At 44.1% G+C, this 27885-nt stretch overlaps 1 protein-coding gene across 7 annotated transcripts in view; it reads right to left on the reverse strand.

Annotated features, from left to right (window-relative positions):
• Window positions 1-2147: 2147 nt before the first annotated feature.
• The window catches only part of racgap1 (Rac GTPase activating protein 1), a 53570-nt gene continuing 27832 nt past the window's right edge, over window positions 2148-27885 (reverse strand). For 6 of the 7 annotated variants that reach the window (XM_059956004.1, XM_059956007.1, XM_059956009.1 and 3 more), the window contains exons 9-18: window positions 23041-23177; window positions 20490-20654; window positions 16923-17018; window positions 16171-16369; window positions 13098-13203; window positions 11893-12025; window positions 11287-11413; window positions 8962-8982; window positions 6023-6134; window positions 2148-4674 (exon numbers count right to left, since the gene is read on the reverse strand). In XM_059956004.1, the coding sequence (XP_059811987.1) occupies window positions 4605-4674; window positions 6023-6134; window positions 8962-8982; window positions 11287-11413; window positions 11893-12025; window positions 13098-13203; window positions 16171-16369; window positions 16923-17018; window positions 20490-20654; window positions 23041-23177 (1166 nt within the window). In that variant the 3' untranslated portion in view covers window positions 2148-4604. The remainder of the gene's footprint in view (window positions 4675-6022; window positions 6135-8961; window positions 8983-11286; window positions 11414-11892; window positions 12026-13097; window positions 13204-16170; window positions 16370-16922; window positions 17019-20489; window positions 20655-23040; window positions 23178-27885) is intronic. The other variant, XM_059956010.1, reaches the window with a different exon arrangement.

Here is a 27885-nt window from a genome sequence, read left to right on the forward strand (position 1 = left end):
TGGAGTAGTTATTGTTGAGAGAGATGATCACAGGGGTGCCGTCCACTATCTGATGCTTTCTCTTCCCTCTCCTGACAGTCACCTATTTCTGTCTCCTGTAGCCTTGGGGCATTTACCTCCCTGTAGCTCCTGTCTGTCACTGATCCATGGTTGCATATATGTACTTTGCTAATAAATTTACTTTAAACTTTGAAATGGAACATTATTTTCAATATTGTTCTGAAAGGATAAATGAGATATGTGTCAATAATAGTTTGGTTTCAAAGTTTAAGTTAGGAAAGATGTTGTAACAAACAGGTACGTTCCCTTGGGGAAATCTGATTTGTTGTCTGTGAACATTTTAAGAGACTACTGACCACTACCTGAAGCATGGAGAGACAAACCCAGAGAGACAGAGACTCTTTGTGTTCTCTCACGAAGCCCTCTGGAAAGCCAAAGTTCGACTTAAAAGAGATGTTGCATGTGGCATGACAGTGGGATACAGCTGTGAGTGAGCAAACAAGCATGGTAAATTGGCATCAAAGAACAGGTGCCAGACTTGCACCATTGGTTATGAAGTGGTTAATGAGAAAGGAAGAGAGAAGAAACCAGTCCTGCCAAAGGGTCTCGGCCCGAAACATCAACTGTACTTTTTTCCACAGAAGCTGCCTGGCCTGCTGAGTTCCTCAAGCATTTTGTGTGTCGCTCGGATTTCCAGCATCTGCAGTTTCTCTTGTTTGAGAGAGAGAGATAATTATTTTAATCATCAAGGCACTGATTAAGTCCATAGAGAAAATGAATTTGAAACAAATGAGATGGAAGTTAAAACACATGGGTGGCCTTGGGGCAAGTTAACAATACAGCAGTACATCACTTTTAAGACGGGGAGAGTTGAAAGCTAAGGATGGATAATACTTTCTAAAGATCTCCTCGAGGAAGGAAACATTTAAAAAGGAGCACTTATGCAATGAGCCACAATGATTGTAGGGAGGTTTATACCAGAGTTGCAGGGGGATGGGAAGCAGAGCGCCAGAACAGACAGTGGAGAGGTTGCAGAGACATGTTATTAAGCCAACATACAAAGTCAGCAATCAAAAAGTTGAGCATGGTGGGTCTAACGTTCGAAGCTGCAAATATTTTAATGCAAGGAGTGCTGTAAGAAAGTTAGGTGAACTCAGGGCACAGGTCAGCACGTGAAATTATGATATTGTAGCCAGAGTGAGATTTGGTTGCAGGAGGGGCAGGATTGGCAGCTCGAATTTCCAGGGTGCTGATGTTTGAAACGTGACAGAGCAGGAGGGATTAAAGGGGGAGGAGCGGCATTATAACATTGATAAGTGATATTTATCACTCAATGATAACATTTATTGCCTCTTACAGTTACCATTACTGGGGGGTGGAGGAGGGGGGAGTGGAGAGGTGATAGCAGTGAGTAGCGAAACTCCCACTCGTTCAGTCTTGGGGAGGAATTAGAAAGCATGATCACATCAGAGCTCTCCAGCTGAAACAGCAACCTTTCGGAAGATGAAATCCAGGCTCAAATTTCACTGTAATACAGTGAAACAAGAAAGTTTTGTCACCGAATACCTTTGTCTGTTGTTAAAATAATTTATATCAATCAGTATTAATTGATTCCCTTACTTTTGTGTGGTGCAATTACCCCTCCAGCATAGAACTTATAATCAATGAAAATGGCCTTTAAGCCACTCTGATAAATTCTGTCATCTTTTTCTATATGACACCCAAGACTAAGGCCATTTAATTCCATGATTAAATCAGAACCAGGTTGACGTTAAAAGGCTGCTGTTACAAACTTTTAACATTTCTGAAATGAATCAGCATTTAGTTTAAAATTACACTTATTTTGTTCAGTTTCACTTAAGTTGCAAGACCTAAGTTCGTGGAACTAACTTCTGTAATTGCATTACTAATTCAAGACAGGATTTATTTTCAATTCTGTTCAGTGACCAAATGTTTAAGAATGCAAGGTTTTAATACAAGTTGGAGGGCTTCAACATGGCAGAAATCTTTGAATAAAGATCATAAAATAGTGGAGTATCCAGTTGCTAATGCTAGAGGAGCAATAGTGGATTCTTGGAAATGATTCCACACTCAGTACCCCAAGTATTAATTGTCAATGCTTGCCTTTACAATGATCACAGAATGATCAGACAGCATTTAAATTTTCCCCAAGCTGGACCAGACAGCCAACGAAGATGTTATGTTTTATGACGCCAGTACTTCTAATTGATGTAACAGAAATGAACTCTCTTAAGGCCATTTATTGTGCCACTAAAATGGTTTGCAGTAATGATGTGGTCTGATCAGTGTCATTGCCATACCATTGTAAATCAGAACATTTACAGCACTCTTCCTTGTATCCTACATTTTTGCTAAGTGATACTTAACCATTTTAATGTTATTTCAGTACCTACAGGTTGAGAATGATTTTTGCAATTGGATGAATTATGAACCATGTGCGAGGTTCAGCACATAGCCCAATGTTCAGATCAGATTAAATATAAAAACCTGGGAAAGGATCAATAGAAATGTATCTATCTTGAGAGACTGCCCCCAGATACTAAAAAGACAGCATAAAGCATTCCATTATGTTTTTATTGTTTCACAAAATATTCAAATGCTTATCTACTCCGATATACTGAAGGAAGGAGAAAAACGCAGGGAGATCAACAACAGATCTTTTGTTGGAGATTTCCAAGTCAATAGTAGTTCATCAGTTAAGAAGGAATGCAACAAAATACTTATTTCTGAGGGGCACTATCTGGGGTAAGCCACATGAAAATTGTCTGTATGGAATGTCCAAATGAGACTAGGAAAGTTACAAAATAGTACAAGGATACCAGAGACACAGGAGGTACTGCAGATGCTGGAAGAGCAGAGCAAGTCAGGCAGCATCAATGGATGGAAATAAAGAGTGTTTTGAGCAGAGACCCTTCATCAGGTGTGTGCATTGCACAAGGATACCAGAACAAAGTGGCTTTAACTAGCAGGAAAAGTAGAACATGGAGCCCTTCACTCGAAAAGGATGCTGGTTTGAGGTTGGAACGAATATCTGATGGGAATTTTTAAAATCACAAAGCAGCTTCATGGGGTAACTACTTCCACTAATGGGGAAGTTCCACAATAAAAGGAGATATATTGCCAAATACTACTTAACATGAGTTGAAAATAAACAAACACAAAATACTGGAAATATGTAGGTCAGGCCGATACTTCTCCCACAGGATTGCTGGAATGGCTGGAGGAAATCAGATGCTTTTAAGGATCAGCCAGATCATAATTGATGGAGAAAAAAAGTTATGTTGACAGGGTTAGCCAATGATGAGAAGCAGATGGCATGGAGCATCAACAGCATTTGGAAGAGTTTTGCAGAATAATGTGAAGTCTTCTGAAGGGCAGACCAATACTCAATGAAGTGGATTTGGGCCCACGAATCAACCTGTAAGCACTTGTACACACAAAATACTTCAGAATAGCACATGATAGCATTGTGAAAGTGCATTGCTCTGTGTCACAATTTATCAAAATAAAGCAACTTCAGACTATTTAGTTCAATTACTTGAGGATAAGTAGAAAACAAATTTCACAGAATGAAGTGATTCCACAATAGATGAAAAAAAAAGCAAACACAAGAGTTCTTCACTGTTGTAATTAAAACTGAAACTCTTGAAATATTGGGGCATAACATGATGGTGAAAACTACATACAAAGCACACTTTACCATTTAAGAATGCATTCAATTTTACCATTCATCAATGAATCAGCAATGATCTTCCACAGACATTCTCAATTGGTTATGAGCAATTCAGAGACTTAACTTTCATTAGTTAACATGATTGGCTCTTAAAGTTTCCAAGAACATGTTTTACCACAGCTCAACAAATACACTTGATGACAAAATTATGTTACGGTACTGGTAAGGCAAATTTCAAGAGGACAGGGAATCTTTGATGCAGGCCATTTTATAATTGCCATAATGCAAATAACCAAAAAAATTTAAAATACAAGGAAAAGGTATTTACATGCTGTATAAAATCTTGATAAATATTGCAACAATCTAGAATCGTGTCTGCACAATTCAGAGACAATGTGCTTTAACTTTTGGTCAAAATATTCTACTTGGGCATTGAATGTATTCAATAATTCAGCACAATATTACCACCACATTATAGAAGCATATTACTACCTATCACATAAGTATATTTGTGTTGCCCTTAAGGCAATATAGAGGCAGCAGCATTATCTCCTGGATTAATCTTTTGATTTAGCTGTCAGTATCTCCCATCCTGCATTTAACAGCTCTCAAAGTCTTAGACTGAGAAACAAGCTTTTTTCCCTCACCTATTAGTGTTAGTTTCTACCGACACAATATTGGTTAGCAATGGTTTTACGAACATTGTAGCCATTTAAAAAGTCTCAGCATTTTTAAACAAAGTACCACCATTAACTACATCAACTATATTTAAAGCCATATGGAAAGTATATTCTATCATATTAAAATAGTTGTATTATGTAGCTGATAATAAAAACAGCAGTTAACACAGAATTGGTCAATGTGATGGTCCTAGGAACTTTGAGATATATTAATTAATTTTCAATTATTTTTACGTTGGAGATGCAAAAAAGGTTCCAGTTCGATTGAAGTTGATAGCTGATTTGCTTTTGCTTCCAAACCTGCAAGAAAAAAAAAAGAAAAACATTAATCTGGGAAGGGAAGATTTCTGGCAACAAAACAACTGTTTTGCAAGTTTAAATAAATAAATAAACAAACATATATATACACACACACACAAAAATGAAATCTGATAACAGCTTTGTGGATCAGAGCTTTTAATTCCCTTAAAAGAACATCAAGACTTGCAGTACTTTACTAAGTATACATACAAAATCATTGGTCATGTTCAGAATTTCAGGTCAGCCCTAATTACATGGTTATGAATGATGTTACTTATGTTTTAAAGTGTATATAAATTCAGATTTCCACATCTTCAAACTAGTGATATGATGACTGGGTCCAGTACTTGTTCCTTTATGGCCAGTGGTTATTCAACAAAATGAAATTATTGCAAGCATATGTAGCGCTATACAATATGGATAGCAATATAGATGTATCTGATTTAAAGAAATTGGCTTATGGACATTTCTCAGGAACAGAACCCTTCTGTAACCTGGGGACTGCCTGTAAATGCTCCAAGTCAGCAATTCAGAGCATGGAATTAATTTTTAACATTCTTCTAAAAAAAAGACTTATCAGGATCTTTTACTCATCATCTTTGGCTTTTAACAAATAAATTTCTGGAGCAGTGATTGAATTTGCTGTATGAATTGAGAAGACAGGCTCACTCACAGAGTATCCGAAAGGTGAGGGAGAGGGGGAAGAAATGGATAACTTCTGAAGGTTGATCACGTTGTGCCACTTTGCCAGAACCAGTTACCTATCCTGTCACGCTTTTTGGGTTGGGGTAGTGAAGAAAATTGTCAGCTGTTTGTTAACAGGAGATACCAGAAAAACAACCATCATTGTAATTTGAGAAATTGAAGCACAAGATTGCACCATTTTATCTTATGGCAAGACATACATTGTTAGGTACTTGCATGGACTAATCAAGTAAATTTTAATTAGTCTACCATTCAGAATATGCCATATTTGATCTATGAATGGTATTCTGCAGATACATATTATATTCTTCATAAAGAGAAAGGGGCATTTTTGTGCCCACAATATTCCCAATTTCAGTTCACCAAGTGTAACCAAATGTCACTCAGAAGTTCAGATGAGAAGCAGAGGAAAATAGGTCAACAGAGAAGCTCATGAGCAAATACATGCCAAGCACTCAAGGGAGAACATGCTATATCGGGGCATTGCAAATCATTAGGAGGCACTGATAATGGATTGTAAAGTCAACGACAACCCTAGAAGTGACCAAAATAAAAGCTGGCACATCACAAAAAAAAATTAGCATATTCCAATTATCACTCCTCACAGTGGATTCCAAAATGTAGGAGTGTAAAAAGCACTTACTTGGGAGTGGTCTTGGTCAGACTGGATTTGACTCGTGCTGATAAAGAGCTGGATGAAGGAGTCTTGCCAACCATTTGGTGCTCGGGGGTGGTTAGTGGTCCAAGCATGCTTACTAAGGAAGGAAAATCTAAATTAGGAGATGCAAGCAAAAATGAGACCCCAATGTGATGACTGTCAGCAGAAGCTTGAATGGATTTAAGATTTTTTTAAAAATTACCTTTTCTTGGAATTTTGATCATCTTGGGTTTCATTAAAACCAAGATCTGCTCACAAGTAACCTTTATACCCTGGGCCAGCTCTGTCAGCAGGTTCAATCTGTATTTTGGAAGAGTTTTGTCTGGAATATCTGCAGTTTTTGATCTATGTAACAACATATCACAGGCTAACACTTCTTGCTTCTGGACCAGCACTTACGCTATCTCATGCATTGTTGAGGCTATTCAGGTGAGTTTTTATGAAATTAATAAAAGCCTGTAACTGCCTAATTAGAGCAACATTAAAATGTAAACACTTTCCTCCTAATTATTGTTCTTGCCTTCTCTCAACAATGAAAATCAGAGTACATTTGGACTTTACATCAGTTACTGTAAGAGACTCAAAACTGTATAAAGTCATATTTCTCATCTTTAATAAACCAAGTGAAAGATACAGCTTTATCTGACACTTGCAGAGTCATTGACACATTGGTAGTTACCCTATTTACAGATGAATTACTAGTAATTTATTTTGTACCTCTCTGCAACTGGATCCTTGACTGTCTTTATTGGGAGGCCAGTGAGTGCAGATCGTCTCACTGACCATCAATACAGGAACACCTCAAACATGTACTAAGCCTCCTGCTTTGCTCCCTCTACATTCATAACTCTGCAGCTAAGCACAGCACTAAAGTAATTTACAAATTCGCAGCTGACTCCACTGTCATTGGGAAAAAAAAATTAAAAATCAGCTGGTTGAGTGGCATTGCAACAACCTTGCACTCAACATCAGCAACACCAGGTAATTGATACTGAACTTCAGGAAGTGGAAGTTGGGAGAACACATCAGTCCTCATTGAAGGGTCAGCTACGGAAAGTGTGAGTAGTTACTGGACGTCAACGTATCAGAAGATCTATCCTGGGCCCAACATATTCATGCAATCGTGAAGGCACCAAACCAATGGCTCTACTTTGTTGGAGTTTGAAGAGATTCTGTATGTTACCAAAGATTCTTGCAAGTTTCTATAGACGTACACTGGAGAGCATTCTAACCGAGTACATCACAGCCTGATATGGAGACTCCAGTGCACAGCATCACAAGAGGCTACAGACTGAGCCAGCTTCATCACTGGACATGCCCATTTCTAGTTATTATCGTTGGGGAGGTAGTTCAAGAGCCTGAAGATCCAAAATGATTTTGGAACAGCTTCTTCCCCTCCATCAGATTTCTGAATGATCCGTGACTGTTATTCCTTTTCTCTTGCACTATTTTGAAATATATAATTTATGTCTTTGCAATATACTGCTGCCAGAAAACAAATTTCACACAAGACAGTTATAATAAACTTGATTCTGATATTAAAGTGCTTGCCAACTTGCATTTTTGCATTTATTGCAATGATTTCATTAGTTAATTTACCTGTGTATTGACTTTATGACAAAATGAGCCAGAATAGTTCAACTGAAGTAGGCAGAGGGCAAAATTTAGCAATGATAACCAAGATAACCATGTTAAAATTCTGCAGTGGCCTCTTCTAGTTAAGAATTCACAACTACTCAAAATATCTATAAGTAAACAATATCATGTCTGTGCTCATTGCGCGTCAAATGTGAATCCCTGACAGCCCCTTATCTCCCCCTCACTGACGGGCAATGAGGTCCTTTGTCATTCGGCACTAGGACATACCACCTTTAATTACCAACACAATTAACTTAAGATTACATACAAATTAGAATATGATACACCCTACAATGTATTTACACTCATTACAAAATAAAAGTACATTAAATACAGCATAAAAACATACACATAGTGTCTATGCTGGCTACTGGTCAACCTATCCTGCCAATTCCATTACACCATTCTCCTCAGGATCCCAGGTAGTGAGTACCAGAACGTAAACCGCTTCAAAAGCTTTCATTTACAAATCCAACAATTCTATTTGCTTTACTAATCACTTCCTTAACTGGATCTTGTACTTTGAAGGATTTATGTACACGTACCCCTGCTGTCCCAACATACTCTTCAGTAGCACTCCTTGTGTTCTTTCTGCCAAAGTTTTTCACTTTATAAACACAAAAGATTCTGCAGAAGCTGGTGGAACTCAGCATGTCAGACTGCATAGTGAAGAGGAATAAACAGTTGACATTCAAGGACAAGACCCTTCTGAAGGACTGGAAATACAGTGGGCAGAAGTCAGAAGATGGCAGGTGATAGGTGAGACCAACTGAGGGCAAAGGAAGATGAATTAAGAAGTGGAGAGGGATAAGTGGAAGAGATAAAGGGCTTGAGAAGGAATCTAATAGGAGAGGATGTTGGACTATGTTAGAAAGAAAAGGGGGAAGGGCACCAATGAAGGTAATCAGCAGGTGAAGAGAGGAGTAGGATAAAGAGGAAACCAGAATGGGTAATGTAATAAGAATGAAGGATGAATGTTTAAAGTTAGAAAAATTGTTGTTCATGTCATCATGTTCGAGGCTACCCAGACAGAAATGAGGTGTCGCTCCTCCAACCTGAGTGTGGATTCACCACGGCAGTGGAGGAGGCTATGAACCAACATGTCAAAATAGGAGTGGCAGGTCAAGTTGAAATGGGTGGCCACCAGGAAATCCCACATTTTGCAGCAGAGCAAAAGTGCTCAACGAAGCAGTCCCTTAATCTATGTCAGATCTCACCGATTACAGCAAGCTGCACTAGATACTGTAAATGAACCTGACAGACTCTCAGATGAAGTGCTGCCTCACCTGGAAGGACTGTTTGGGGACCTGAATGGTAGTTTTGGGGTGGGAGGGGGGGGGAAGAGAGAGAAAAAAGAGATTAACACTTGTCATGCGTACAGAGATAAGTGTCAGGAGGGAGATCAGTGGGGAAGGATGAGTGGATGAGTCAAGTCAAGTCGCTTTTATTGTCATTGCGACCATAACTTGCTGGTACAGTACATAGTGAAAACGAAACAACGTTCCTCCAGGACTACATAAAGTGCACAAAACAGTGCAGGGCAGTACAATAATTAATTAATAAATAAATAACAACAAGACAATAGGCACAGTAGAGGACAAATTTCAATATAATAATAAATGATGTAGATGTCAGTCTAGACTCTGGGTATTGAGGAGTCCGAATGCCTCGGTACCTTTTGCCAGATGGCAGGAGGGAGAAGAGTTTGCGTGAGGGGTGTGTGGGTTCCTTCACAATGCTGTTAGCTTTTGCTGGTGCAGCATGTGGTGTAAATGTCTGTAATGGAGGGAAGAGAGACCCCGATGATCTTCTCAGCTGACCTCACTATCCGCTGCAGGGTCTTGTGATCCGAGACAATGCAATTCCCAAACCAGGCAGTGATGCAGCTGCTCAGGATGCTCTCAATACATCCTCTGTAGAATGTGGTGAGGGGGGGGGGGGGGGGGTGGAAGATGGGCTTTCCTCAGCCTTCGCAGAAAGTAGAGACGCTGCTGGGCTTTCTTGGCTATGGAGCTGGTGCTGAGGGACCAGGTGAGATTCTCCGCCAGGTGAAATTTGGTGCTTTTAACAATCTCAACGGAGGAGTTATCAATGTTCAGCGGAGAATGGTCACTCTGTGCTCTCCTGAAGTCAACAACCATCTCTTGTTTTGTTCACATTCAGAGACAGGTTGTTGGCTCTGCACCAGTCTGTTAGCCGCTGCACCTTCTCTCTGTATGCTGACTTGTCGTTCTTGCTGATGAGACTCACCACAGTCGTGTCATCAGTGAACTTGATGATGTGGTTCGAGCTGTGTATTGCTGTACAGTCATGGGTCAGCAGAGTGAACAGCAGTGGACTGAGCACACAGCCCTTGGGGGCCCCACCCCGTACTCAGTGTGATGGTGTTGGAGATGCTGCTCCCGATCCAGACTGACAGGCCTCCTAGTCAGGAAGTCTAGGATACAGTTGCAGAGGGAGCAGTTTCAGCTTTCCAATCAGGTGCTGAGGAATGATTGTGTTGAATGCTGAACGGAAGTCTATGAACAGCATTCGAACATATGTGTCTTTTTTGTCCAGGTGGAAGGTCGTGGCAATGGTATCGTCTGTTGAGCGGTTGGGACGATACGCAAACTGCAGGGGGTCCAGTGAGGGGGGCAACAGGGTGCTCTGTGCTCTTTACAGAAAGTGAAAATGGGGTGGGGGGTTGGAGGGAGAAGGGAAAGATGTGCTTAGTGGTAGAATCCTGTTGGAGATGGCAGAAGTTATAGTGAACAATATGCCAGTTACAGAAGCTTGTGGGGTGGTAGATAAGGCCCTCACCCACATATCTTCCATTTCCCACACATCTGTCTTCATCCCATCCTTGTTATGGTGGGAGGAGGATGGGACGAGGGTAGATATGCAGGAAATGGAAAATATGTGGGTGAGAGCAGCATTGATGGTGATGAAAGGGAAACGCTGATCTTTGAAGGAGAACACCTCAGATGTTCCAGAATGGAAAGCCTTATCCTGAGAACTGATACAGTGGAAATGGAGAAACAGAGAGAAAAAAAAATGAATAGCAGTTTTACAATAACAGGGTGAGGAGAAATACATTAAGATAACTGAGTCAGTAGGTTTATAAACAATATCAGTAGATAGTTTGCTCCCAGAGATGTCTTGGCCCTTCTAATTATTAAAATAAACTAGTGCATCTCTGGACCTTATCTTTAGAAGAGAAGCAATGCAAAATTTATAGATTTTTCTTTAATACTGAAGAAATCATATTTACCAAGTAACTAATGATCATTTAATTGGCAGTAAACAAAAATGCATTTAAAAGATTTTGACTTGTAGCTTGCTGCCAGATGCCAATTGTAACATAAAAACTCAGACTAAGATGGCAACATGTTAAGCTTGTCAGACTTGCCACTTTATACGCAAGTCCCCGATATTGGTGAACAGCCCAGACATTTTTGAGAGTGTAACAACATCTTCAAACTATGTTGACAATGGCATGATCTTTGAATTATGCCAGGAGATCATTTATATCCAGTTAAATATTTAGTAAGTAATTTCAACCATAAGATATACACACACACACACAGCAGAAAACCATTCTATCAATCAAAATAAACATTAAATGGTACCTTTTACTTCAGGAGTGCTATAAGCATTGGAATTTTCAATTATGTGATTTGGATGCACATTCCCCTGTTCCACCATTGTAAACTGGCTCCAGTATTCCATTGGCAAAGATAGCAGACGCTCAACCACCTAACCATGGGGGTAAAAAATTTTTTTTTGATTAGCCAAGTTCTTAAATAGATTCACAAAAGTGAATGCTTGGTATCATTTTACTTGCAAACTTTGTGGCAATGAATAATTATTAATAGCATAAAACTGCATCCTGGTCAAAAGATTGAGTTTGAATAATATCCCATTAGCCCATTGCAAAATGGCTAACGTTCCCAACAAGGATGATAAAGATCATTACTACTCCCAAGAATGTTGCGTGTAACACAATGTACAAAGTGGTAACGTCAAATAGATTTCCAACAGGAAGAACCAGAATCCCTTACAGTCTGTGCTTTCGATGACTAAGTTATAAGGTGTTGGAGAGGTTGCAGTAGACACAAAGGATTTCAAATTCAGCTCACAAGAAGCTTTGGGCAAGAACCAAATTCAAAGACTAGATAACCTATTTACTTCTCTCTTTCTCAACTTTTGTTAAAGTTTGTGACAATCTACAGTACCTTTGGTTGTTGCTTGGTTTCCTGCAGTATTGACACAGGAGATGGATCAGGCGTCGAGAAACCAACAATTGTTGGGCCAAAGACCTTGGCAAGGTTGGCTATGTTCATCTTGCAGTTTGGACTATCAGCTACTCTAAAAGAGAAAAAGAGATTGGATCTTCAATCAAATGTGAACTTAAAATTTGGCTACTTTCTAGAAACACTTAGCTAGTTATGATCTAATGAAATTCTGTTTTTTTTAAAATGAAACCTTAAAATTTATTAGTCATTAAGGAAAAAGTTAGTGCTTTAAAAATATCAAATCCACAATTCAGAGCACTTTGAAGCTCTCTGTAGTTGTCAGGCTGTATAAGAGCAGCACATGTCTGTGAGGACAAGGCATGAGGGCCAGTCTGTTGGCTGGTCTGGGGGTTGAACCAAAGATTGAAGCCCAGTTGGAGGTTGAAAGTAGCCCTATGACTGAAGCCAGGAGGCCCAGAGGTCTGTCCATGTGTGGATGGGAGGGAGATGAGAAAGAGAAAAGGGACTTGCTTTGATGGCTGTTGTGTTCTGTGTTGTTCTGCCCAACATTGTGGGCATGCTAAGTGGGCAACACTTGTGGGCTGCTCCCAGCACATTGTTAGGTGTGTTGGTTGTTAATGCAAACAACGCATTTCACCATGTTTCGATGTATATATGATAAAGAAATGCAAATCTTAATCTAAACAAGCACTACTGAAGTTCCAAGAGACAAAAAAAATTCAAAATTACAAACTACTTGGACAAGTTGCCCAGAACTACGAAGCAAATAGGTTTGTAACTACCGACCTCCATCCACAATCACAATACCCAACTGAAAAAGGTCACCAGGAGTCCAATTGATTTGCTTTGTGGATTTTAGATTTTAAGTCCTGGCTGCATTTAAGTGAGCTTGGCTAGCTCCTGTTTGCTTAATACTAAAAGCAGGTTGGGTCTGTACTTAATTCCAAGTCCATGAAAGCAAGAAACCAGAACACTTGGAAACTAGACTTGCTCCCAAACAGATGGTACCATTTATCATAGCAAAAGAGGAATAAAGAGGGAAAAATATATATGACCAAAATGAGAATTAGACACACCTGATCAGGATTCTGACCTACAACACTTTAATAATCCACCCACTCACTGGCAAGCTAAGGCAAAAACCCAGAGTCAATGTCCTGAACAGATCTCAAGTCCAAACATACCTTTGCAGGTGAATTATCAGAAATGCCAAAGTATCCCTGTTGGGCTGTGGCAGCTCACTAATTGTCTGGTACATTGCTGCAATGCTATTATCTTCATCAGGGATTTCTGTAGGATGAGACAACATTGGTGAAATAACTTTTGGGCATATTTACAATTCCCAAGACAGAACACATACAGTTTCAATCTATATTGCATAATTTCAACCCGTCACCCCTTCAGAAGAAGAGAAGCACAATGATGTACCACATCATAATTTAGGATAAAATGTTAAGTGGGCCAAATAATCATGTGTTTGGAAATAGTTCAGAAAACGTGCAACTCAGGTGGTTGTTTGTTGCATTGCGTTGTTCTACGATCTTAGCAATTTACTTGCAAACGTTTCATCACTATGTGAGGAGACACCATCAGTGCGCTGTTGAATGTGGTGTATCCTCTGAATGTGTTCTTAATACACTATTATGTTAAACAAGACCAGTGTGGTCTACAAAATCCACTGCGGGGACTCCAGCAAGTATTACGCCGGCCAAACTGGAAGAAAACTATGCACAAAGATCCATGAACATCAACTGGCGTTCATGATGTGTGACCAATTCTCCCTAGTCTCTACCCACAACGATCAAGAGGGGCACAAATTTGACTGGGCATCAGTGAAAGTTATGGTGCAAGTGAACACGCAGCATGCAAGATAATTTCTGGAAGTGTGGTTTTCTGATAAAATATGTAAAAGGTTAACACAGTCAAACAATAGCAGCCTGTTTTTCTGTAAGAAACTGCTGATGATCAACAGATATGCTGAGTCATATTTCTTCTTGGAGTTAGATAGTGTTTCATGGTCCCTGTCTCCTTGTGCAGTCGTGCACATAGATAAGACTGCTCCAGCCTGTTTGGTGGTGTATGTGAGCCATTCTACTTATACTGTAATTTGTCTCTCGGTACTGTCATGCACATAGATAAGTCTGGCTCCAGCCTGTCTTGTGTGGGGGTCTCTGAACAACTATATCTATTCTGTAGGGGGAACTAGCAGTTAGTTGGTGGACCGAGCAGAAACAGTCACTGCCTGTTCCTGTTTGAGCGACTAACTGAACTGCCCCGGAGGCTTTGAATAAAGAGTTTGTACTTATATGGTTTCTGAGTGACTTTATCCGGATTCGACTTCCACATTTCCACGAACAATTCTGTAAACATAGACCTCAACCCTATTTATGAGCCAATGTGGGCAAAAGCCAACGGTGATGAGCGGACGTACAGGAGTGAGATATGCTAACTAGTAGAGTGGTGCCGCAGCACCAACCTGGCACTCAACATCAGTAAGACGAAAGAACTGATTGTGGACTTCAGGAAGGGTAAGACAAAGGAACACATACCAATCCTCAGAGGGATCAGAAGTGAAGACAGCAAGCAGCTTCAAGTTCCTGGGCGTCAAGATCTCCGAGGATCTAACCTGGTCCCAACATATCGATGTCGTGATAAAGGAGGCAAGGCAGTGGCTATACCTTATTAGGAGTTTGAAGCGATTTGGCATGTCAACAAATACACTCAAAATCTTCTATAGTTGTACCGTGGAGAGCGTTCTGACAGGCTGCATCACTGTCTGGTATGGAGGGGCTACTGCACAGGACCGAAAGAAGCTGCAGAAGGTTATAAATCTAGTCAGCTCCATCTTGGGTACTAGCCTACAAAGTACCCAAGATATCTTTAGGGAGTGGTGTCTCAGAAAGGCAGTGTCCATTATTAGGGACCTCCAGCACCCAGGGCATGCCCTTTTCTCACTGTTACCATCAGGTAGGAGGTACAGGAGCCTGAAGATACACACTTAGAGATTCAGGAACAGCTTCTTCCCCTCTGCCATCTGATTCCTAAATGGACATTGAAGCTTTGGACACTACCTTGCTTTAAAAAAAAACAACAACCAGTATTTCTGTTTTTGTACATTTAGTCTATTCAATATACGTAACTGATTTCCTTGTTTATTTATTATTATTATTTTTCTGCTAGATTATGCATTGCATTGAACTGCTGCTGCTAAATTAACAAATTTCATGTCACATGCCAGTGATACTAAACCTGATTCTGAAAAGTCTAGACGACAGCACACAAAGTTCGCCACACAGCCAATCAGCAATGATATTTCCTCCCTACATCACAATTGGTTCTGAAATGACAGCTAATCAGCTGACTGGAAAGTATATAAAGGCCATGCATTCAGAGGACACAATGCATTGACTCAACCCAATAATCATGTGTTTCCCTGAATATAATGAGCAAGGCTGCTTTAAAAGCATACTTGAAGATATTTGAAGCAAATTCCTAGATAGCAGGAAAAAGTGTCAAGAGATAAGCTTCAAGAAAATGAGCAACTACTTTCTAATCTAACATTCTCATACCCAATGTTAAATGAAAAAAGGTGTTGTTTTAATGGCATGATTTCAACTAAACAGAAACCTAATTTGACTTTTTAAAATCTAGAAATGGAAGCTTTGAATTCATTTTCTCATCCATCCCACTCCAATCAGTCATCATTGTCAGTTATGTCTTATCTCCTCTTCTGGAGTGTGATCTCAGAAGTGGAAGCTAATGTTTGGGTAGCCTGTGAAAGGCTGTTCAACACACCTCTCCCCCATGACAAAACATGATCTAGCCACCTGACACACAGAAGGCACCACACAGAGATGCTTCGCAGCAACGTCAGGAACTCGACTGGTTGGTATCCCTATGCTAATCCAAAAGAGTCAAGACTAATTTGAGCCATGCAAGTTACCATAAGCAAGATTTGACACTATCGACTAGACTTCCAACCCAGGAAGCTGTTTGGAATAGAAGCCTCATTTCTTTGGATTTACTGATTTGTTTTCCTCAGTTTAGATAACTATAATTATTAAGGAATCAATAAGGGGCCAGACCTTCTCACCAACAGCGATAGCAAGAAAAAGCTTCCAATGTGTATTGGAACATCCAGTACACATCTTTGAAATGCATAACAGTCGGATTGTTCACTATCTATACCAAGGGAAATCTATACAGTATTCAATACAAGGCTGTTCAATTCTCAACACTAACTAAAGATCTACTAACCTGCTGCCTTCACAAATGCTGAATACAGTTTGAAAGTGATAAGGGGCTCCTTCAAATTCCTTAGAAAGTCCTTCAGAAGCCCACAGACAGCATGAATGTCATCCACTTTACTGAGTAGGGGCAAATTCTTCCCTCTCAGGAACTTCTCCTTCAGTTCTTTCACTGTGCGATCACACCCAGAGATTCTGTATAGACCACTCTGTAGGAGATAACAATTATATGAACCTTATATTGAAACTTAATGCATCACAAGTTCAAACTAAATATTTCTTGGAAATCCTTAACACACCTTTCAAATGATGCAATGATCTGACATATGGCCCAACTAACAGTCAGATTTAACAGATTGTTAATAGTCTCAAATGGAGTGAGCAGCCTACAAGCCTGTGATGCAGGCAGTATAGCTTTGAAAAGTGCCAACTGCTCATCAGTTGAGCAGTATGCCCCTTCAAGGTGGCAGCCCATTACAATATGCTGCCCATGGGCTTGGCTTGCAGCTTCATCCAATTTCCAAAGTCTGATCAATGCAAAATGTGAGACAGTTTGCTGAAGGGGCTCAAGTAACAGAAGAGTTCCTCCAGACCTAACAAAATTACCTGTTTTTTTGCTACTCTGATTTGTACATCACTCAGAGCTTGAATTCTTCAATCTTAAAAACAAGTCTTGCATACAAGTGCTTTGGAAATTTAATACCTGTATAATAAAATTGCTAGAGAAATACAGAAATCTTTGCAAATAAAAAGTAATCTTACCTCAGACAAGCCTCTCTGCTCAATTTCCTTGACACAAAGTACCACAATAGAAGGGATCATAGGTGATGTTTGAGAGATGTAATCAGCCAACACTCCCTAAAAGCAACACAAATTCAATGCATAACCTTTCAAAATGGCCTGAAAATTTGTACTACTGAGCCACATTTACCATAATGAAAACAGAACGGAACATTTAATAACCACTATATTGCAAATTGCTGTTCATCTTTGTATTGAGACTAAGTTGGACAAAATGGGTTCTATACAAATTTAACACGAGGAAATCTGCAGAAGCTGGAAATTCAGGCAACACACACAAAATGCTGGTGGAACGCAGCAGGCCAGGCAGCATCTATAGGAAGTACGGTCGACGTTTCGGGCTGAGACTCTTCGTCAGGACTAACTGAAAGAGACAGTAAGAGATTTCAAAGTGGGAGGGGGAGATCCAAAATGATAGAAGAGGACAGGAGGGGGAGTGATGAAGCTAAGAACTGGAAATTTGATTGGCAAAAGTGATACAGAGCTGGAGAAGGGAAAGGATCATGGGACGGGAGGCTGAGGGAGAAAGAAAGGAGGAGAGGAGCAGCAGAGGGAGATGGAGAACAGGCAAAAAGTGATTGTGAGAGGGACTGAGAGAAAAAAGAGAAGAAAAAAGGGGGGGGGGAACAATAATAAATAAGGGATGGGGTAAGAAGGGGAGGGAGGCATTAATGGAAGTTAGAGAAATCAATGTTCATGCCATCAGGTTGGAGGCTACCCAGACAGAATACGAGGTTTTGTACCTCCAACCTGAGTGTGGCTTCATTTTAACAGTAAAGGAGGCCATGGATAGACATATCAGAATGGGAATGGGACTTGGAATTAAAATATATGGCCACTGGGAGATCCTGCTTTCTCTGGCAGACAGAGCGTAGGTGTTCAGCAAAACGGTCTCCCAGTCTGCTTCGGGTCTCACCAATATATAAGCAGGCAGCACCAGGAGCACCGGACGCAGAATACCACACCAACCGACTCACAGGCAAAATGTCGCCTCACCTGGAAGGACTGTCTGGGGCCCTGAGTGGTGGTGAGGAAGTGTAAGGGCAGGTGTAGCACTTGTTCTGCTTACAAGGATAAGTGCTGGGAGGGAGATCGATGGGAAGGGATTGGGGGGAGAAAATGACCGGACAAGGGAGTCACGTAGGGAGCATTCCCTACGGAAAGCAGAAGTGGCGGGGGGGGGGGGGGGGAAGAGAGAGGGAAAGATGTGCTTGGTGGTGGGATCCCATTGGAGGTGGCAGAAGTTATGGAAAATTATATGTTGGACCCGGAGGCTGGTGGGGTGGTAGGTGAGGACAAGGGGAACCCTATCCCTAGTGGGGTGGCGGGAGGATGGGGTGAGAGCAGATGTGCGTGAAATGGGAGAGATGCATTTGAGAGCAGAGTTGGAGGAAGAAAAGCCCCTTTCTTTAAAAAGGGAAGACATCTCCTTCATCCTGGAATGAAAAGCCTCATCCTGAGAGCAGATGCGGTGGAGACTGAGGAATTGCGAGAAGGGGATGGCATTTTTGAAAGAGACAGGGTGGGAAGAGGAATAGTCCAGGTAACTGTGAGAGTCCGTAGGCTTATAGTAGATATCAGTAGATAAGCCATCTCCAGAGATAGAGACAGAAAGATCAAGAAAGGGGAGGGAGGTGTCAGAAACGGACCAGGTAAATTCGAAGGCAGGGTGAAAGATGGAGGCAAAGTTAATGAAGTCAACGAGCTCAGCATGCGTGCAGGAGGCAGCGCCAATGCAGTCGTCGATGTAACGAAGGAAAAGAGGGGGACGGATACCCGTATAGAGTTGGAACATGGACTGTTCCACAAAGCCAACAAAAAGGCAGGCATAACTGGGACCCATATGGGTGCCCATGGGTCCACCCTTGGTTTGGAGGAAGTGGGAGGAGCCAAAGGAGAAATTATTGAGAGTAAGGATTAATTCTGCTAGACGGAGGAGAGTGGTGGTAGAGGGGAATTGTAGGTTTGGAATCCAAAAAGAAGCGGAGAGCTTTGGGAACTTCCTGGTGGGGATTGGAGGTATATAGGGACTGGACATCCATGGAGAAAATAAGGCAGTGGGGGGCCAGGAAACTTAAAACCATTGAAAAAATTCTAAGTGAGAAGTGTCACGAACATAGAAGGGAAGGGAATGAAGGGAATGAACGGGGGGGGGGGGGGGGGGTATAAAACAGTGTTGAGGTATGCAGAAATGAGTTCGGTGGGGCAGGAGCAAGCTAAGACAATGGGTCTACTTGGACAGGCATGTTTGTGGATCTTGGGTAGGAGGTAGAAACGGTAAGTGTGGTGTGTGGGAGCTATGAGGTAGGTGGCAGTGGATGGGAGATCCCCAGAGCTGATAACATTGGTGATGGTGTGGGAGACAATGGCCTGGTGCTCCTTAGTGGGATCATGATCGAGGGGTAAATAAGAGGAGGTATCAACGAGTTGTTGCTGTGCCTCAGCCAGTACGCCAGACTACAACAACGCCCCCCCTTATCAGTGGGTTTTATAGCAAGGTTGGGATTGGTGTGGAGGGACTGGAGAGCAGAGCATTCAGAAGGAGTGAGGTTGGAATTGGAACAATGTGTGGTGAAGTCGAGACAGTTGATGTCCCGTTGGCAGTTAGCAATAACGAGATCCAGAGCAGGCAGAAGACCAGAGTGGAGAGTCCATGAAGAGGAAGAGGGTTGAAGACAGGAGAAGGGGGTCATCGGTGGGGGTGAGAGAGTCCTTGCCAAAGTAGTAAGCTTGGAGAGAGCTGGCAGAAGAAGAGTTCTGCGTCATGGCATATGCGGAACTCGCTGAGGTGTGGGCAAAGGGGGACAAAGGTGAGGCCCTTACTGAGGACAGAGCGCTCTTCCTCAGAGAGTTGAAGGTTGAAGGGAATGGCAAAGACCCGGCAAGGATGAGAGCTGGGATCAGAGAGGGGGAGGGAGGCTGGTGGTGTTGGTGGAGAGGGGAGGGTTGGGGCGAGAGGAAGATGGAGCCTCTGAGGGTCCAGGAGCTGACAATGGGATCTGAGGGAGAGGGGATTACAGAGTGGTGGGTGAGGGAAGGGGAGACGGGAGTCACAGTCACAGCACGTGAAGACCTGGCCTGGAGTTCAAGGCTGGAGTTGCAGTTGGAGACTGTACAATTGCTTTGAAGGTGTCCATGGTCATTGAAACCAGCTTTGATGGTGCTGGAGTCCGGGTTTTGAATATGTCCTGGGTTGGTGGGGCAGCAATCCGAAGTTCATGCCTGCTAACGGTGGAGCCAGCAGGCTCTGGGGTCTGCAGATGGAAGATCTTGAAGGGACTTGGATAGGGATACCAGGTACCTGAGAGATACCAGGAGAGTGTCACCCTCAGAGCTTGATGGGAGAAACAATGGGAGGCAGAATCAATTAAATGCGAGTACCTGGGATCCTCAGGAGGTCCAAATTGAGACGTTCGAAAAAGAATCCTGAAGCCAACTGAAGTTGGCGGTAGAGCCAATTTATCCTATTGTACATTTTGACTTCAAATTGTGCATTTTGGTTGAAATCTAGATAATCATAAATCTCACCTCTCCAATTTTTACAGGTGTTCCTGACATGGTTGGGATGCAAGGGAGTGGACAGCGATCTCTGCACTCTGGGTGAGATATAACTCTGCAGTCTCGACATTTCAAGGCCAACTTCCCAAACTTGACCCTTTTTCCACAAGGAACGCATGACCCAGGCTTGATCACCTACAGAAACAGAGAAACAGGTTGGCACTCAGAACACTGCAGTGCTGGAAAGGGCATGGGACAGTATATATCACTGTACCACATAAATGCATGCCCATTTTCATCTGTATTGCTATATCATGGGAGACTTAACCCAGACTGACCACAAATGCCTCCAAGTGGCCTCGTCAAAGAAACTTGAGTAAAGGCCTGTGATAATGTAGAATCTGTGCTATTGTAAATTAGGCCTAAAGAAATTGGAAATGGAAACACTGCTCTCATCTAGGAAGTTACTTAAGGATAGATAATTTCTTCAACTTATGTGATACCATCAAGGACTCTTCACTGCTTCCCTATCAACACACCATGGATCACCAGTGATCTAAAGGCTCTTCTCGACCACATAAAGAGCCTTTAAGATCAGGAGACAGGGAGAAATTGAAACATGTGCAGAGGGAGCTAAAGGAGAAGATCAAGGTGGCCAAAAAGGAATACAGGAGAGAGCTGGAGAACAAGCTTGGGCAGAGTAACAACAGGAGGTGTGGAGAGGCATGAAGAACATCACTGGCTTCAATCAGCCTGGCTGTGGAGCCTCAGAATGCAGCTGTGAATGGGCTAATGAGTTAAACCAATTCTTCAATAGACTTGACAATTGCCCTCCTGTTCGTACTCCCCTCAGCACACCTGTCCAGGTGCAGAGGTACTCAGTGCTCCCCCAGCACCAATGCCACCGCTCCTCCCCCCTCCAATTCAACATATGGATGAACAAAACATCTGTCTACATCCCTTCCTTGCCCTGCACATACCAACTGCTATTGACCTGATCTTCACCTCCCCCAGCCCCCATATCCCATCAACTCCCCGGTCATCATGGACTCTCCTTCACCTCTGAGTAGGTGAGAAGGGCTCTGGGGAAACTCAGACACGGCAGAGCATTGGGACCAGATGGTGTGAACCCCAAGGTCCTGAAGGAGTGTGCTGAGCAGCCGTGTGGAGTTCTCCAGCACATTTTCAATCTGAGTTTTAGCCTGAAAAGGGTCCTGACCTCACACAACATGAAGACCCTAGAGGCGCTGGACCCAGCTCACCTCTGACCCCGGTCAGATCAGCCCTCAATCCTCTACAATTTGCCAACCAGGAGCACATTGGAGTCTACTATGCTGTCATCTACCTGCTGAACAGTACCTACTTCCATTTGGATAAGCAGGGCAGTACTGTGAGGATTATGTTTTTTTTTAAATTTCTAAAGTGCCTTCAATACCATACAGCCCTCATTGTTGGGGAAAAGCTCTGTTCAATACAGATTGGCACTTCCATTGTATCCTGGATAATAGACTAACTGACTGGCAGACCACAGGGTGTGTGGTTTCAGAGATGTGTGTCAGAATTGGCTATAAACAGCACTGAGCAACAGGAGACTGCATTGGCTCCCTTCCCGTTTACCCTGTATACCTTGGAATTTAGGTACAACACTGAGTCATGTCACCTGCAGAAATTCTCTGGTGACTCAGCAATGGTTGGGTATATAAAGGGAGGACGGGAGGTTGAATACAGGGTCCTGGTGGAGGACTTTGTCAAATGGTACAAGCTGAATCATCTGCAGCTCAAAAATCAGTAAGACAAAGGAGATGGTGATGGACTTTAGGAAGACAAAGTCTGCATTGTTCCTTGTTACTATTGATGTTGAGAAACTACAAGTACCTGGGGTGCATCTGGATGACAAATTTGAGTGGAGCACCAACACAGAGGCTGTGTACAAGGGCCAGTCACCTCTACTTCATGAGGAGACTGAGGTCCTTTAGAGTATGCAGGCTTCTCCTTCACATGTTCTCTCAGCCCGTTGTCACCAGTACAAACTTCTATGCAGTGGTGTGCTGGGGCAATGGCATCAACATGGGTGATGCCAACAGGCTCAAAAAACCGATTAGAAAGGCTGGCACTGTTACAGGACTCAAACTGGACACACTGGAGGCTGTGGTAGAACAAAGGACCCTGTGGAAAATCCTGGCAATTCCAGACAATATTTCTCAACCTCTACATGCCACCTTGGCTGAAAAGAGAAGCTCTATGATGAATCAAGCTATAGCCAGGGAAGTGATGACCCTCCACCCCCCCACCCCGTTAGGCTGTTTATGGTAACTTTTGTATTCTTTCTACTTCCCTAATACTTGTATATTTTACTCTTATTTCTCTTCTAATACTTATATATCTGTGCTCTTGTAATGCTACTGTGACACGAATCTCCTTAGTGATCAATATCTATCTATAATTTTAAGATATCTTAATAAAAACATCCTTGTGTAAAAAAAAATTAAACTGAAGTCATCAGTTCCTGCACAGCAAAGAAAATTAACCAAAAATGTCAATACATAAAAATTAAGTTGAATGAGGTAGAAATTAGAAATACCGTCTTGGAAACAAACTCATGAGTTTTTGTTCCTCCATTAGTCTGAGGTGTACCACACTGATCATATCCATTGGTAGTTGACGGCGTGGTAGAAGGGGTGTCTGAAATGGCATCAAGTTCCTGTACCTTCAGATTTGCTGCGGGAAAGAAATTGGACAGGTAATGCAAATTTGCCGTCACTGTACATCTGGAAAAGGAGTAAAACTAAAGCTTACAATCATACCCTATTAAGATTCTAATACCTACCTACAGATATCCAATTTCCAGGTGATCTTATAGACCACTTGGTAATTCAGTTTTAAGCTATTAATAGTGTTCTGTAAAATCATAACATGCACAATGCCAATTTTGACTAATATTAATTACCCTATTGTAGCGATGTACTACACACAGAGCTAGACACAATGACACGCAGTCAGTAACTCATTTCGAGACTAATCTATTCAAACTTCGCAGCGCTGGCATTTAATCCCTAGCGCTCGCCCTCTCTGGGCGGAAATGACATCAGAGGTGCATTACCAAAGTCTCTCCCCGCGGGCTGGCTATTTGTGAGCCGGTTCGCCTGTGCAGAAAGTGGGTCGCCACATAACCCCCGCCCAGAACCATCGATACACCCCCCAATATCCAAAGTCTGGATCAGCCTCTGTTTGGGAGGTCTGCCTCTGCACCGCGGTGCCTGAACCTCGACTGGCTGCTCCAAGTCCACATGGGCTGGTTTGAATCAATCCACCATGAAAACCACCTCTTTCCCCCCCAATGTCCAGAACGTACATGGACCTGTTGTTGTTGATCACCTTGAACAGCCCCTCGTACGGCCGCTGTAGCGGTGCCCGGTGTCCGTCCCTTCGTACAAACACAAACTTACAGTTCTGCATGTCTTTGGGTACATGGGTCGGGGTCCGTCCGTGCTGTGAAGTCGGTACAGGGGCCAGGTTGCCGAGCCTTTCGCGTAGTCTGTCCAGGACTGCTGCGGGTTCTTCCTCTTGCCCCCTTGGGGCTGGTATGAACTCTCCTGGGACAGCCAGGGGTGTGTTGTACACCAACTCGGCTGACAAGGCGTGCAGATCCTCTTTGGGCGCTGTGCGAATTCCAAGCAGGACCCAGGGAAGCTCGTCCACCCAGTTAGGTCCTCTCAGGCGGGCCATGAGAGCCGACTTCAAGTGACGGTGAAAGCGTTCCACTAGTCCATTCGACTGTGGGTGGTAGACAGTTGTGTGGTGTAGCTGCGTTCCCAACAGGCTGGCCACAGCCGACCACAGGCTGGAGGTGAACTGGGTGCCTCTGTCAGAGGTAATGTGGGCCAGTACCCCAAAGCGTGCTACCCAGGTTGCAATCAGTGCTCGGGCACAGGAATCGACAGATGTGTTGGTGAGCGGGACCGCCTCTGGCCACCTCGTGAACCGGTCTACCATAGTTAGGAGGTACCGCGCTCCTCGGGACACTGGTAGGGGGCCCACAATATCCACATGAATGTGGTCAAACCTCCGGTGGGTGGGTTCGAAATGCTGTGGCGCGGCTTTAGTGTGCCGCTGCACCTTGGCTGTTTGGCACTGCGTGCACGTTCTGGCCCATTCACTGACCTGCTTGCGAAGTTCGTGCCACACAAACTTACTGGAGACCAGCTGGACGGTTGTCCTGATGCGCCAAACCGTGTACGGAGTTGAAGACTTGCCGCCTCCAAGCTGCTGGGACGATGGGGCGAGGTTGGCCGGAAGCCATGTTGCACAGGAGGGTCCTCTCACCTGAGCCTACGAGAAAGTCCTGCAGCTGCAAACCCGAGACTGCGGTCCTGTAGCTGGGCATCTCGTCATCTGCCTGCTGCGCTTCCGCCAGTGCTGCATAGTCCACCCCCAGGGACAGGGCCTGGACAGCTGGTCTGGAGATTGCGTCCGCCATGACGTTGTCCGTTCCCGAGACATGCTGGATGTCTGTCGTGTACTCAGCGATGTACCAGGGATCGGACACCTTCGTGAATGCAAAGGTCAACGGTTTGTGGTCCATGAACGCTGTGAACGGCCTGCCTTCTAAGAAGTACCCGAAATGCCGGATTGCCAGATACAGTGCCAACAGTTCCCGGTCGAAGGCACTGTATTCGAGTTCGGGTGGTTGTAGGTGCTTGCTGAAGCACGCCAGGGGTTGCCAGCGCCCCTCGATGAGTTGCTCCAGCACCCCACCGACTGCTGTGTCAGATGCGTCCACCGTGAGGGTGGTTGGAACGTCTGTTCTGGGGTGCACCAACATCTGCCGAGGCTACCATGTCTGTAACAAAAGCAGCCGCGGCCTCCTCGTCCCAAGTAAGGTCCTTGCCAACATCAGGGTGTACAAAGAGCGCATGATACGGGCTGCTGAGGGGAGGAAATGGTGATAGAAGTTCACCGTACCAACGAATTCCTGCAGGCCTTTGACCGGGTTGGGCTGGGCAAAGTGGCGGATCGCGTCTACCTTGGCGGGCAGAGGTGTTGCCCTGTCTTTGGTAATCCTGTGGCCCAGGAAGTCGATGGTATCGAGACCTAACTGGCATTTGGCCAGGTTGATTGTGAGGCCGAAATCGCTCAGTCAGGAGTAGAGCTGGCGGAGGTGGGACAGATGCTCCTGACGACAACTGCTGGCTATAAGGATGTCGTCCAAATAGATGAATGCAAAGTCCAGGTCGTGTCCCACCATGTCCATTAGCTGCTGGAATGTCTGTGCGGCATTCTTTAGGCCGAACGGCATTTGGAGGAACTCGAACAGGCCGAACGGGGTGATGAGTTTTGGGGATGTCTTCAGGGTGCACCGGGATTTGATGGCATCCCCAGACAAGGTCTACTTTGGAAAAAGATTCTTGCCCCGTGCAGGTTTGCTGCAAAGTCCTGTATGTGTGGCACGGGGTAGCGGTCTGGAGTTGTAGCCTTGTTCAGTCTGCGGTAGTCGCCGCATGGTCTCCAACCTACGGCTGCTTTGGGTACCATGTGCAGGGGGGAGGCCCATGGGCTGTTGGACCTCCGTACGATCCCCAATTCCTCCATCCTCTTGAACTCCTCCTTTGCCAGGCAGAGCTTTTCTGGGGGGAGCCTTCGTGCGCGGGCGTGGAGGGGTGGTCCCTGGGTTGGGATGTGGTGCTGTACCATGTCTGGGCATGGCTGCCGTGAACTGCGTTGCCAGAATCGATGGAAAGTCCGCCAGGATTCTGGTGAATTCGTTGTCCGACAGTGTGATGAAGTCCAGGTGTGGGGCTGGCAACTTGGCTTCACCCAGGGAGAACGTCTGGAAAGTCTCGGCATGTACCAGGCTTTTCCCTTGCAAGTCAACCAGCAGGCTGTGAGCTCGCAAGAAGTCCACCCCCAGGAGTGGTTGGGCCACCGCGGCCGGTGTGAATTCCCACGTGAACCGGCTGGCGCCGAACTGCAGCTGCACTGTGTGGGTGCCGTAGGTCTGTATCGTGTTGCCGTTTGCGGCCCTCAGGGTGGGTCCTGGCTTCCTGTTGTGGGTGTCGTACCCCGTCGGGGGCAAGACGCTGATTTCCACTCCGGTGTTGACCAAGAAGCGGCGTCCTGACTGTTTGTCCCAGATGTACAAGAGGCTGTCCTGATGGCTAGCCACCATAGCCATTAGTGGCAGCTGGCCCTGGCCCTGGCCCTGGCAGGGTGGGCGACAACGGCGGGCTTCTGCGCCCCACCACCGGTGGTAGAAACACCACTGTTCACTGTCCTCGTCACTCCTACCTCTGTGTTGTGTGCGCCCCCCTGCCGGGCCTGGTCTGGTCTGCTGTTGGGCGCGTGGCCTGGTAATCTGACTGACGGATGCCATGCTCTCCCTCTTGGCTTTCCACAGCACGTCTGCCTGGGCTGCCACCTTCTGGGGGTCGCTGAAATCTGTGTCGGCCAGCAGCAGATGTATGTCCTCGGGCAGTTGCTCTAGGAATGCTTGCTCGAACATGAGGCAGGGCTTGTGTACGTCAGCCAGGGCCAGCATCTCGTTCATCAATGCTGACGGCAGTCTGTCTCCCAAACCGTCCAGGTGAAGCAGGCGGGCACCCTGCTCATGCCGTGAGAGGCCAAAGGTCCCAATGAGCAGCACTTTGAATGCTTCATATTTGCCTTCTTCCGGGGGCGACTGTATGAAATCCGCAACCTGGGCGGCCGTCTCCTGGTCAAGGGCGCTCACCACGTGGTAGTAACGTGTGGAATCAGAGGATATCTGCCGAATCTGGAACTGGGCTTCTGCTTGGCTAAACCACACGCGTGGTCGCAGCATCCAGAAAGTCGGCAGTTTTAGCAAAACTGCGTGAACAGATGAAGAGTCGGTCATCTTTGGTCCAAATCCCATTGACACGCAGTCCATAAGTCGTTTGGACTAGTTTATTCAAACTTCACGGCACTGGCATTTAATCCCTAGCGTCTGCCTTCTCCGGGCGGAAATGACATCAGAGGTGCATTACCAAAGTCTCTCCCCACTCGCTGGCTATTTGTGAGCCAGTTCGCCTGCGCAGAAAGTGGGTCGCCACACTATGTCAACAAGAAGTCATTCTAACAAATTCCCAGCTGGGAGCAAGAACATATCATTGTTCCGGTATTCAGCAGTTCCTACAAACATAGCAGTAAGCAGCAACATAGCAACATTATCTGTAATTGTGCAGAGCTATGGGGAGTGTGGCAAGAAGATAGATAATCTGTAAGCATGGTACAATTACCAAATCTATATATAAAGGCATACTGAAAAAAAACAGCAAACAGGGAAAACACTGATCTTTCACAAGTATGACAATTCACATCAGTGCAATATTTCTAGGTGTGTCAAACTCACATGAAAATGAATGCAACTGAAAGGAAATGAGTGTTTTGTGCAAGCAAGCAGATTCAACAC

This window comes from Hypanus sabinus, chromosome X1 (assembly GCF_030144855.1).
Source record: "Hypanus sabinus isolate sHypSab1 chromosome X1, sHypSab1.hap1, whole genome shotgun sequence".
In the NCBI taxonomy this organism is placed as follows: domain Eukaryota; kingdom Metazoa; phylum Chordata; class Chondrichthyes; order Myliobatiformes; family Dasyatidae; genus Hypanus; species Hypanus sabinus.